The sequence below is a fragment of the Manduca sexta genome, chromosome 17 (assembly GCF_014839805.1).
Source record: "Manduca sexta isolate Smith_Timp_Sample1 chromosome 17, JHU_Msex_v1.0, whole genome shotgun sequence".
In the NCBI taxonomy this organism is placed as follows: domain Eukaryota; kingdom Metazoa; phylum Arthropoda; class Insecta; order Lepidoptera; family Sphingidae; genus Manduca; species Manduca sexta.
In genome coordinates, this window is record NC_051131.1 from 13,821,437 (window position 1) to 13,834,096 (window position 12,660).

General features: G+C 36.2%; 2 protein-coding genes across 3 annotated transcripts; one reads left to right on the forward strand and one right to left on the reverse strand.

Moving 5' to 3' along the window:
- Positions 1–279: 279 nt before the first annotated feature.
- On the forward strand, positions 280–8,822 carry LOC115442588 (cilia- and flagella-associated protein 251). 2 transcript variants are annotated; one of them, XM_030167663.2, is made up of 18 exons: positions 280–567; positions 950–1,096; positions 1,494–1,752; positions 1,844–1,959; positions 2,162–2,451; positions 2,749–2,900; positions 3,226–3,372; positions 3,552–3,578; positions 3,722–3,830; positions 4,012–4,205; positions 4,361–4,512; positions 4,773–5,114; positions 5,378–5,602; positions 6,517–6,608; positions 6,820–7,054; positions 7,338–7,557; positions 7,754–7,863; positions 8,586–8,822. In XM_030167663.2, the coding sequence occupies exons 1-18, from the start codon at positions 415–417 to the stop codon at positions 8,727–8,729; spliced, it is 3,114 nt and encodes a 1,037-aa protein (XP_030023523.1). In that variant the 5' UTR covers positions 280–414; the 3' UTR covers positions 8,730–8,822. The 2 variants fall into 2 exon arrangements, with proteins under 2 accessions (XP_030023523.1, XP_030023524.1); XM_030167664.2 differs by lacking the exon at positions 3,552–3,578 and having other exon boundaries at positions 281–567.
- A 32-nt stretch (positions 8,823–8,854) lies between these two features.
- Positions 8,855–12,354, reverse strand: LOC115442589 (B-cell CLL/lymphoma 7 protein family member A). The gene is made up of 3 exons (XM_030167665.2): positions 12,101–12,354; positions 11,840–12,024; positions 8,855–10,951 (listed from the first exon to the last, which is right to left on the reverse strand). Exons 1-3 carry the CDS (start codon positions 12,187–12,189, stop codon positions 10,824–10,826), a joined length of 402 nt encoding a protein of 133 aa, XP_030023525.1. The 5' UTR covers positions 12,190–12,354; the 3' UTR covers positions 8,855–10,823.
- Between the last annotated feature and the right edge of the window lie 306 nt (positions 12,355–12,660).

The following is a 12,660-nucleotide window of genomic DNA, read 5'->3' on the forward strand; positions in this document are numbered from 1 at the left end:
TGCCCCTAAAGTCAACCCTTTTAATGTAAAGGAATGGGCGGGATTAATAATCTTGCAACTTAAGTTGCTGTATGGATAAATGCTAATTATGCGTTTTCTAATATTTTTTTCTTAATAATCGATGACTCACAAGTCGTACGCCTTTGTGTAGATCGACTGGTACCAGTAAGCAGCCTTAGACAACATTCAAACGTGATAAATTATAATTCCCACTGCCTCCAATGTCCTTCAGGAACATCTGCCAATCTATAGTTTAATATTTTATCTATAGTTAAGGTATAATGCTTTTTGCTAGTGAGTTCACGACATTTGATAATACCATAGACAATACGATTGTCAAAGCACATAAAGAGCATTTTTAATACTACTGAGCACATTCTTTGGTTCAAAGTGTATAAATAATAGAAAATCAAAATGCAAACAAACCCTATGGAGAAGTATCACTCGATGCCCAACATCCGGTCCACTACAAGCGACCTGGACATGAGACGGCTGTACAGTCTATCTCTGTCACAGATCAGGAGACACTCAGGATTCGCTGAGTACCATCACAAGCCTACGCCTTTCGTAAGCACTTACTCTGCATGATTCTTAGAGAGTAGAGTCTAATTAGCGGCAATTACTACACCTCAAGGTACCTACTACCTACCTACTAAGTGTAAAACACACGCCATAGTGATTATCATGAATAGGTCGCGTTCCAGGAGCATGATCTGTACCTATACAACACACAAGCATAATAATGTCGACTAGCAAGGGATAATTATCTCGCGTCATTCAGTAGACACATATTCTATTTGTAAGCCATTTTCCATCAGGTGGAGTGGAGTCACTTTGCTATACACATATCGAATGAGGTAAACTTACTTATAAACATATTTGATTCCGCCAACCGTTAGATTAAGATGACATGTTGAACTTCTTTGTTTATATACTGTCAATTCTACAGAGTATAAGGTGGATCCACGGCTATAACCCAAAAGTGGGCGTGATCAATTTAAACGACCGAGGCACTACGACGGCTTTCTATGCGGCGGCCAACTGCGCCGTCCTGTACAACTGGACTACAAACCAGATGAGAATACTACAGGGCCACGTAAGAACTAGAAGAATAATTAAGATATTAACTACATTATAACATCATTTTCAATTTATTGACTTTAGATTTTGCTCGTGGCCTCGACCGCGTGAAAAAGTCTTTTTAGGATAAATAATTCCTCGGGATACAAAGTAGCCTATAGCGCTCAGGAGTAATGTAGCTTCTTATGACGAAAGAATTCTCAAAATCAGTTCAGTAAGATTAACCCCATCTAACCTACAAACAAACTCATAAACTAATCCTCATTATAATATTATTATAAATGAGATTTAGCATCTTATGTCTTAGGGTGAGGAGGAACTATGCTTTATAAGGATTACTTTATGAGTTTAGGTAACTGATTATTGCCGTGATAACTGAGTCAAATTCCGCATTTCGCATTTTATAATTCCAGAGGCACACAATAACGGCCATAGCGTCTGATTCAACCGGCAAATGGCTGGTTACAGCCGACTCTGGTCCAGAAAACATCCTCATCATTTGGGACAGCACCGACTACTTCCCACAGAAGACCTTATTCTCTCCTCACGGTGATGTGAAGGTAGCCGGAGTCACTTTGAGCCCTGACGCGAAGTACCTTCTCACTTTGGGTTATCCAGAAAGAACTACTATTTATTGGTGGATATGGGTTTATGGACTTGAGCAGCCACATGGTGAATGTTTCAATCAATACATTGTGGAAGTCTTTATCCTTAATTAAAAATAATATGAATCTTATTAAAGTGGTACATCTTTCCGGTTCAGCTACTTTAGAAGTAGAAATTTCAAAGGACGCGGTTATCGACATGGGGTTCAATCCAAACAACACTGAACAGTTTCTGTTGATGACGAAGCTTGATGTTTGGATTGGGGTCTCAAAAGTTAGTATTGTTATTCTTTCGATACGTGCTATTAATCTTGACTTATAGGAGTTGGCGGGTGTGAGGTAAGAATACAAGCAAACAGCAACAGCGCAAGTTGTATCTGTAGACTGGCGGGATGCTTGGGCAAAAGACACACTCCAGTGTTGTCTCTTTTTGTTATACAAACTATATAAATAACATCTGCATGAAATATTTTTAGAAAGTTTTCGTCATTGAACGAGGTTTGCTAAAGGAAACGAATGACTACGAACTGAAGATAAAAAAACTGGACAAGAACATTACTCCAGAATGCGGCCAGCTTACTTGCTATACGTTCGTAGGTGTGACGTCACAGGTTCTCGTGGCCACCAGTCGAGGGTCTGTACTGATCTTCGGCTACACTATAGAGTATCAGGAAGACGTAGGCCCGACTAGCTATGAGAACTTGCGATTTGTAAAAGTTCTGAAAGTGGAAAAACAGAAGATTAATGTTATTAAAAATATTGACGGGTAGGTTACGTTTATTAATGTTCATCAATAATTCGCTTTTCGCCTCAATTTAGAGCTAATTTCAAGTGTCAGTCATAGGTATCCTGGATAGTTAAGTTTGATGTAGCAATGTATATTTACACCTAGTTATATGTATGTTTTCGTAGTGTATTCATATGAAGAACTTTAAAATTGACATCATCGATAAGTAGGTAGGCGTAGAAAGCACTTTTTATTTTGTGGAGCCTTGTGGTACCTGTACTTAAGGCTGTTCAGGGTTAGTCCTGAATCCATCATTGACATCTGTTATTGCATCAGCGTGCTAGTGACTGGGAACAGTGGCGGCGAGTTTCACTTCTACGACTACCAGCTGAAGCTGCTGTACTGGGTGCACGGCTTCAGCGTGGACAACGTCAAGGGCATAAGCTTTAATATCGCACCGCGCAGCTATCAGATATTCGACCCAAAATGTTAGTAGAATAGAAGCTACTTTCGGTATGTTCGAATTAATTTCATATTCTGTCCTGTAGGACATTACACATAATTTTATCTAGGGATATGTATATCCCTAGATAAAAATTAATGATGTCATCTTCGTAATTTTTTGAAGCTAATGTTTAAAGCCACAAATGGACAAAAATTACTCCCGCATTTCAATAGTTCTTTCTGTTATTCTCTCAATGTAATGTGTGCACCATTCAACAGCCGCAATCAATTAGGTTTTTACTTTTAATTATAAGAATCACAAAATGAGTCGTATGATTATTAAATTCAGTGTAGAAATACGGTGTTTAGGCAACAAGCCTTGCCCGTGCTGGGAGAAGGTTGTAGCGAAGTATGACACGCTGACTGGCGTGTTGAAACAGAAGCTGATCAAACGACGAATGCCAAGCGACGCCACTGTTGGCAGCAAGCCGTTCCTCGTCAGGGACTTTATTGTTTGTAAGTTTAAGGTTCTTTACCTTAAGTTAAGAATATAATATTATGATCCACATTTATACTGACGATAAATTCGAAGGATCGTAATCTGGGATGTAGTACTCTTTGTTTTTTCGGTGACAAATATTAATATGTCAGGTAGAATGTAGATATACTAATTCATGCTTCCTAATTTGTGGCAGGTACTGTAGAAATAAAAAAGGTAATAAGTAAGTAAATGATAATAATACGTAGGTATACTACATTTAAAGTCAATAATGCTTGTCTTAATGAAATATACGGTTTAGCCGACTCTGAAATACTAAAATGACAAATAAATGCAAAATGCGTTTTATTTATATTATGTTTACAGGTACACAGAACCAAGGCGTAGGTTTCGTTGACTTCGTGACGGAAAATTTCGTGACTATACTAGATAATGTCGTATCGACCGCGCTCGCCGTGTCCGTTCATCCTGAAAAGTAAATATTTTTGCCTGAAATTTAACATACACTCCATATACTTTTGCTCCTGCTACCTGTACTAACCGCAATACAAAATACTTTTTGACTCGTGTTTCAGCAATGAATGAATCTTGAATTTTCATAAACTGCTGCGCTATGTGCCTGTCATCAGTAATTTAATGAAATCGTTTATTTTAAGGCCGTTTGTCTGCGTGGGCTACGCTGACGGCAATCTGGAACTGTACAACTTCATCACCCACAAACTGTTCGTGAGATTGGACCTAAGGAAACACTTTACAGTGACCATCCCGCCGAAGAACGACTCTATCAAATGCATCCACGAAGTCAATGTTCCAAAACTCTCTGTGACCTGTCTTAAATATTCTCCATCAGGTAGTTTTACAAAAACAATATCAGGTTTATGTAAGTTTCCTTGATGAGATAATACCCTGAAAATCCGTAACAGATAATGTCAAGAACTGTAGTCATTTTGTAGAACTCGAAGAGAATGATCCTGTAAAATCGTATCCGGAGTCCCGTTTCCGCAGGTTTGCATCTGGCATGTGGTCTGAACACCGGAGGCCTTCTCTTCCTAGACCCGACCACCATGGCCATCATCACGAACAAGCCATTCTTGGACACTAGCCATGCTATCAAAGAGATCAACTTTAGCTGCGATTCTATAAGGCTGGCCTTGGCTGTAAGAACATTTGATTACTGTTTCATCGGCAGAAGATTAATATGAAAGACTGCGTGATGTTTTACGAATTCAGCTAAACCCTATCAACATTTTAATGGATGAAAGTAAATGAATAACTCAAAAGGGCTCTATGATTTTGTCGAATTTAAGACGACATAACTCGTAGTGTCTGCTAGAAATTCATGGACTCGATCAAAACCTTTGACGAATCAAACATACAGAATTAAAACAATATCTCTTCTTCTTTCCTATCTATCTAGGATGCTGGCCGAACCGTATGCGTCTACAAATTCAACTGCAACACCTTCGAATGGAGCTTCATCGGAAAACACAGATCGCATTACAAAGACATCACCAGCGTGTTCTTTTTGCCCCAGAAGAATGAGGATGGGGAGTACAAACTGGTTTCCTTAGGATCAGACAGGATTATGGTGGAATATGATGTGGGACAGAGTTCTGAGGAGTACTTGGAGATTTACAGTTTGGATCGGGTAGAGCAGACTGCAGTTCCGCTCTGTGGCATAGTATGGCCGACGCCTAAGGACCTCGATCCTGCGCAGTACCGAACTAACTTGCCGACGATTTTGATTGCTAACGATGAGGTAAAATTCTCTTGCAGAGCATAACCTTCCGACGTAAAGTAGTTCGAATGTGTATATACCGCATCTATACTAGACTTCTAGATTGAGAACCTTGTGAAACCTAAGATGTACAATGGTCACCTTTTACGATATAGGTCATCGTAAACCCAGCTAAGTAAAAACCGAACATTACTTTTTAAAAATGTTTATGGAAATTTACTCACTATAGCACAAAATATTTATGCTAATATACAGAGCATAATATTATTTTAAAACTTTTCCAGTTCAAGTACAAAATAGTGAACTACTCCACCACAATGACGCTCAGTACGGTGCTTGGCCCGCGTTTCGAGCATCCTGTACGGAAAATGCAGCTAGTTACCCGCGAGGAGGACGGCTGTGAACTGCAGTACCTGGTCTTTGCCACCAAGAACGTCATAGGTCTGCAGAAGTTACCTCTCGATGGTAACCCTTGGAAGCATATCGGCTTGCTAGCGCATCCAGCGCAGGTAATCGGAAAAATTATTTATTGTCAGAATGAAATTTCTTGAGCCATCGATTGAAATAATCTAAATAAAATAAAATAAAATAAAATACTTTATTTATCACGTAGGCGAACAAAGTTGCACTTATGATACGTCAAAACAAAGAATAAGAATAATTATTATTTCTAAACAACTATTAAAATCACTTATATAACTATGGAGATTTTAAATTAGGGATAAAGTTTATACAAAAGACTAGGTACAAACCGAAGTAACCAGCTCGGGCTGGCAAGTAGGGGGAAATAGAAGGGTAACGCGTCGCGATCCTCACCGGTGAGGACATGAGCCCTAGCCTAGCTAACCTACCAGCCTTTCACTAGCTACCTAAGTGATGACTACCCGAAGAAGAAAGGCAGAAAGAAACTCCGGGCTTTCTTTTTGTCATCAATTGTTCAGTACTTCTTTTGTATTTTTTCCAAGTCTTTCTTGTACATAGTCACAATAGTTATATAAGCTAATGCACGCACATCACCGTTAACATGGGATAAGATGAAATCCAATCGACTAAACCTGGAGCGGCATAAAAATAAAATTAGCGATAGCAAATAAAAGAGAACATAGATTCATACTTAAATAACGGCGTACAGCGTGCATTCGCCTACATTTACAATCATAGTTTTCAATCATGAGAAAAGAAAAAAAAATTAGTGATATTGAACAGGCAAACACAACATGATCGGGTGGTCGTCTTTCAAAAATTACATTTCATTAAGATATGATAAATAGAGAAACACAAACTTCAAGTCGGCTTATGTAAATAATAGGTTATATTTAGACCACTTAAAATTATGGAATAAATAATAATAAATGTTTTGAATACCCATTTCTAGCAATGAAATATGTGAGATTTGCTAATTTCTCCATTTGTATACTTGAAGGTGACCGAGATGTCTTTCCGTGGCGATAATGGAGTCATGTTCACAATTGGTGCTAAAGACAGCTGCGTGTTCCAGTGGGCTGCCAATTACAGGTTCTTTCTCTTCTTTTATAGCCTTTGTAGCTTAGCAGGGAATCAGCTGTGAAAAGATGACTAGGCATTCTTTCTCTGCACTTATACAAGTCTTGCTGTGCTCCATGAATATTAGCTTGAGGTCTAAATGTTGTTGGATACGAGTTATCTCAAGGTTCATGATAGTCGCAATACAAGATTTATCTTCTCCACGTATACATTTCTTCTTCAGATCGGTAGAGTCGACCACAAAGCAGGGCGGTCCGGACTTAGATCCATACTACTGCCTCATAGAGAATGGTCGGCCGGGCTGGCTGTTCCAGGAGATCCGGGATCTGTTCTACTACGTCCAGATCTTGTGCCAGGGCACTTTCTCCCCGGCCATGCGGCGCGTTAAGGACTACATCCCTATCGATTCGCTGCCGGACTTGATGAGGGCTCTCGGCTTCTTCCCGTCGGAGTATGAGGTAAATTATTACATTCCAGGATGGGATCCGGAAAGGCTCTTTTCTCATTTTTATTGGAATCATGATTTGTGTTGTGAGTTGTACTGAATTTGTTACAAGAATACATGTCTTTTGGGTAACCGAAACCTTTCCTTTCCTTTGAAAAACCACTGCTAAATAATTGATTGCTTCGTTGGCTTTGCCCTTGTATAGCGTAGTTTCATATTTACCTATGTCACAATCTTCGAATACGTTTTGCTATTTGAAGTCAAGCATAGGTTATTTCTTCATGGATACTTTTCAGGTAGAAAACTTACTTGAAGAAGCGAAGTACAAGGTCTATCTCTACAATCCGGTTACGGAGATAGATTTCGAAGAATTTGTAAAGCTGTACATAAACCATCGGCCGGCGTTCGGTTACAACTACAAAAAACTGCGGAACGCGTTTCGAAACTTCGCTTACATGCAGAAAGAGGTTTACAAAATGCACAGGGATGAGTTCATCGATATGTTGGAAAATTATGGTAAGGAGCCAAAATGCTAGCCCAAGCTCTTTTTATACAAGAGCTAACCGTTCAATGTGTATAATGGATAATAAAAAATAGCGACTCCTATCAGAACTAAATTGAATTGGCACTGATCGACTGTTACAGCAATAACACGTTCTGAAGAATTGTTTGTGTTAGCTTTTTCAATTCAATTCTTTTCAATCAATGTTAGGTGAGAGATTCCCTCGCGAGTTGTCGTGGTATTTGCTGTCGATATTGAGCGGCCACAGCGCTGAAGACAGAGCCAATATGAGTGAAGGGGACTTCTCTTTCTTGCCTGAGGTGAGCAATCTGTGTTTTCTTAGAAAACAGTCGCTGTTCATAACTTTTACTAATTAGCGAGTACGAAATTGTAGGTCCGCCTAATGCGGACAAGATCACAGGCGGTAAAAATAACATTCTATGTGGGCAAACTTCGCACGTTAATGAAATCGAAATCAAGTTACAGTAAAGATGGATTCACAAATAAATCAAATTGCTCTTAAGAATGGAGACAATATTACTATGTGGTGTACAAAGGCTTTTAAATGCTGACATAAGATTATACATAGTAGGTCAAACTATTTTTACAAGCTCTTGTTTAACTTGCAATGATTGTATTTATGTTGGGATCAAATCTAGTAAATTCATTTTAAACAGTTATCCTCAACTGATCGACGAAATTTTGCACACAAGTTCAGTATGCATGATAATGCATGGTAAGCTCAGTGAGATCATTCTAGATACAAAATGGCCCAAGACGATTGACTAGTTTTTTTTTTGCACTCTTATAGTATCTTATTTAAATGGTGTGCTGAGAAAAAATAATATTTAAAAAAAAACAAAGATTGATTAAATATAAGGTATTTTCTTTATAGAGCATTGTTTATAAAACTTACTTTTATAAATGTTTAGCAAGCTTGTTTTTAAAAATGTTTACATACTATTATTAATCTTTTCTACATGAAACAACCGTGTTAAACTTGTTTATATATTACGATTAGTACTTCAATTTCCACTTCCAGGAGATAACGTTCAGCGACCTGGTGACCAACATATTGGGTATCCAGGATATGGACAATGTGTCTGAGCAAAACTCAGGCATGGAGGGCTCTTGTGCCTCGCAATCGCAGCACACCGCCTCTTCCGGCGACTCCGAAGACAAATAACCTCTCAGTATCACATACTATGCGTGCTAGTCATAGACGTGAGAATATACCAGTTTCCCGGAATAGCGAAGCCCTGCATTAACTGCGTACAGGTTTTCCTAGCGAGTCCCAAGGAAAATACTTAATGTTCTCATTCATTTATTATCTTATTACCAATATATTACAATTAATAAAATTATTGTACAATTAATTTATTTATAAATAACGCTAAAGCTCGGTCCATTTATGCCATTCTGTATAAATTATGATGAGGGCGCACAAAACAAAATTGTGCGCCGCTACCCCAATTCCTCATTCACATACTTTATTTTTGAAAAGCATTTTAAGCTAGAGTCCATTTCATTTGAATTAATGTAGCCCAAGAAATTAATACAAAAGTGAATTCAATAACGAATTTTCTTTAAGGGCATGAAATTGAGTTCTTTTCGTTTTTTTTATAACCCATAAACCATTTTCAACTATACACAGCGGCATAAATATAAGACAGTCTCTAGATTCAAATTAAGTTGCATTGAGTCGCGCAGCTATTCATATTATTCACTAATAAAACAATTTCAATAAAATATCATTTTGTAAAATTAAAATTAATAAAATCCCCAACCAGAGAGACCCTATTGTCTTAAATTTCGTAAGTACATTAAAATTGTATAAAAAACTATTTAGCAGACAATATAATCTGCAATATTGAGGACAAACATAATAATAATAAAAACATATTTGTTTAAGGTTATAGCTTAAGGTCCATTTTTCATACATTTTGTTTCACCTTTAATCTGGGTAACTAAACAAGTATTGACAAGTAAAGAATTTAAATTCACGTCTAGTTAGTGATTAGTTCTCGCAGTTGAAAGAAAAACGTAAAAATAATTAATATGCATGGATATTTCGGCCTTTAAAATTTCGTCGTATTAAATTTTTTATTAAATTTTTTACCCAGATTAAAGGTGAAACAAAATGTATGAAAAATGGACCTTAAGCTATAACCTTAATAGCTGATCTGAAGCCAATAATATTGAAAACAAGTGTAATAATAATAAGCGCATATAATTTGTTTAACAGCTGATCTGAAAAATAAACCAATCACAAGAAGTTCTCTGTAAGTATGTCAAACAAGCTTCTTTGATTGGTAAATTTTTGCTATCCATACAAAAATTGCGATAACTATGTTTATTTCTTTTGAATTAGCCATTAATAGGCAGTAGTACAACACAACTATAATTGTCAGGGTATCTGGTTGAGTTATAAAAACACCGCTTTGTTCATTGCAACGGCTACATCTACAAATAAACCTAAAATTAGAACTCATACTTTCAGTATTAATCTAATCATGTCAAATTATTTACAATACAAACACACCACATAAATACACACATCTGGCTATTGAGAAAGACTGCTTTCTCTAGCCAATAGCAAGACATATCAATACTCAAATTGGGAGTAAAATATTGTATGTAGTTTTTTCATTCAAATTAGGCTATGTTCATAACGGGCGTTCAACGCGCGTCTACTGCACTGACTTTGTACTGGGATATGCATTATAGCTCAATGATTTACACAAGTTTTACAATTGTACATTTTCAGCAATTTTATTTGTTTAAAGTGAGCCACATTATATATTATGTCATAGTTTAGTAATATTATCTAGTATGGTACTCATAGTTTTGAGCTAATCTAGTAAAAATTGCATGTATGCTGCACAAATTCAACGCACCTTGAACGCTATCGCCTACAGGCACTCTTAAACTAAAATTATTGCTTTATGTAGTCACCGTAAAATATATTTTAAAAAACATTACACAAATGCTATTGCAAATTAATCATCAGTCACACGTTCCGTTTTACATTTATCTAGATTAAGGCCTCGAACCTCGACTAATATCCAGACCTCCTTTAGGTCTGTCATCAAAGGTCCATGCTGTATATTACACTAAGTCACTCCGTTGCATACAAAATCTTCTACATTGTACTATACGGCACCTATAATGGTATCAAATGTCTACATACAAAACAGTATTGACACCGTTCGAAGCTTCTCTTGCAACAATACTGTCCTTAACTTTATCGTAGCACTTTAACTAAATTCTTAAACATTTCTCAGTCAGTTTTTAACCGTTTTGCTGGTGTTGTGGTACCGCTGCTCTGCGAGTTGGAGTCTTCTGAGAAGTTCATTGTAGTTGATGTGAACTCTGTGGGACCCTGTGAGTCACTTACTGTTGAAAAACCTGAAATATTAATTTATTGAATGAGAGAATATTATGGATACTTACATTATTTATTTTTTTAATTGGAATGTTAATGTTTTGCAAAGAAATAACCTCCAATATGCACAAAATGTAATTATTTTAATCTTGAAAGGAATTTAACATTTTTATAGGACATAATCAGTCTTACTTATAATAATTTAGCAAAGCTATGCTTAAGTTTAATCACAAATTTACTTGATCAGCTGTAAGTCAAAGGCCACCATCTTGCTTCTTAATAAGGTTTAAACTAGGAACTGGTGATGTCTTTGACAGCTATTTAAGCAATTTTTAAACCACCTCTTAATGCTTAAACAAGTTTATATGTGAAGCAAGACTGTATGTGAATAAATAAATAAATTATAACAGATTTGAATAAGATACTAAATTATAATAATTGATCAAGTATACTAATCTTATTTTAAAACCCTATCAAGAATCCTATACCAGAAACAAACATATTTGTATATACAGCAACATTAATTTTGATACAGAAATTCAGTCTTGACAATTCTTGTTATTTCATAACCAGAGCTTTCTCTATTTTGCTACAATATTAAAATTGAATTGAACATAATAATTGTGATTTGCAAATCCATTTCCAAAATTGAGCTGATGGCTATCATTTCATAATTTTGTATTTCAAGATAATTTACTTTCTATTTCTTACAATCTTTTTCATTAAGTATATGAATGTAACTATTACACCACTATTGATAAACACCATTACCTATTACTAAGGATTTCTAAGAGCTATCATAATATCTATAAAACCTATGACCTAATTTAGTTCTCTCCACCATTTTGGCCACTAGTTCAAGGCCATATTGAACAATGCCTATTTCCTGTCCTATCCAAAATGTCACTTACATGTGTTGGAATCTTCCGCCATTCCGAAATTTGAGTTCGAGGAGTCGTGAGTCTTCTTCGGAGTTAATGTATTCTCCTTGTTCTCTCTTTTCGCCGCGTGTTTCTTCTTTTGCTCGTTACTTGATATTGGAACCCATTTGTAAATTTTCATCGTCGTCTCGCCGATAGTCACCCATTTTTTCTCCCTTCAAAATTGATTTATGATGTTAACAATAATGTTTTTATATAAAAAATAATAATTACAATAAAATAATTTCATACCAATGGCGAACTTTTTCGACAGCTTGCATTACTCTTTTGATGTCATCTTTTACACGATTGCGAGTTTCGGCACGCACCGAGCGCGACATTTTGTTATGAGTTACCACTAAAAGTTATTTAATTCAATAAAATATAGACTCACTTTCTCAACTACAATAAAATAAAAGTAATTAAAACTTTAGTTGTACAAAAGCGGCGTTTCAGATTCATTCAATCATCCGCCATTTGTTTTTTTTTTAATTTTGACATACTTTGACTGACTTGAGCTTGATTCAGGGCTGCCAATAAATGTTTTTGTGATTACGGATATCCTGAAATCATCGTAAATATAAAATAACTATGAAAACAAATGCTACTTGCTTTTCACTATCATAGTACCTAGTACCTTGTTATCGCGGAATAAAAATACATGTTTTATGTTGTATAAAATTAAGACAAGTAAACGCAATAATTATTACACCGCCTAACAACAATATTTCCGCGCATAGTTTTAAGAAAAATTTGTTTGGAATTTAATGAAAACCGTTTATTTTATATTGTGAAGAAAAAAAGCTTGAAGC

Excerpts from the sequence above, each read along its gene's own strand:
- LOC115442588 (XM_030167663.2), top strand. The coding sequence starts at position 415 with ATGCAAACAAACCCTATGGAGAAGTATCACTCGATGCCCAACATCCGG. Across the intron at positions 3,373-3,551 it reads CGTCAGGGACTTTATTGTTT|GTACTGTAGAAATAAAAAAG; the intron begins GTAAGTTTAAGG and ends AATTTGTGGCAG. Across the intron at positions 5,603-6,516 it reads TGCTAGCGCATCCAGCGCAG|GTGACCGAGATGTCTTTCCG; the intron begins GTAATCGGAAAA and ends GTATACTTGAAG.
- LOC115442589 (XM_030167665.2), bottom strand. The coding sequence starts at position 12,189 with ATGTCGCGCTCGGTGCGTGCCGAAACTCGCAATCGTGTAAAAGATGAC. Across the intron at positions 12,025-12,100 it reads GTCGAAAAAGTTCGCCATTG|GGAGAAAAAATGGGTGACTA; the intron begins GTATGAAATTAT and ends TCAATTTTGAAG. Across the intron at positions 10,952-11,839 it reads GGCGGAAGATTCCAACACAT|GTTTTTCAACAGTAAGTGAC; the intron begins GTAAGTGACATT and ends TTAATATTTCAG.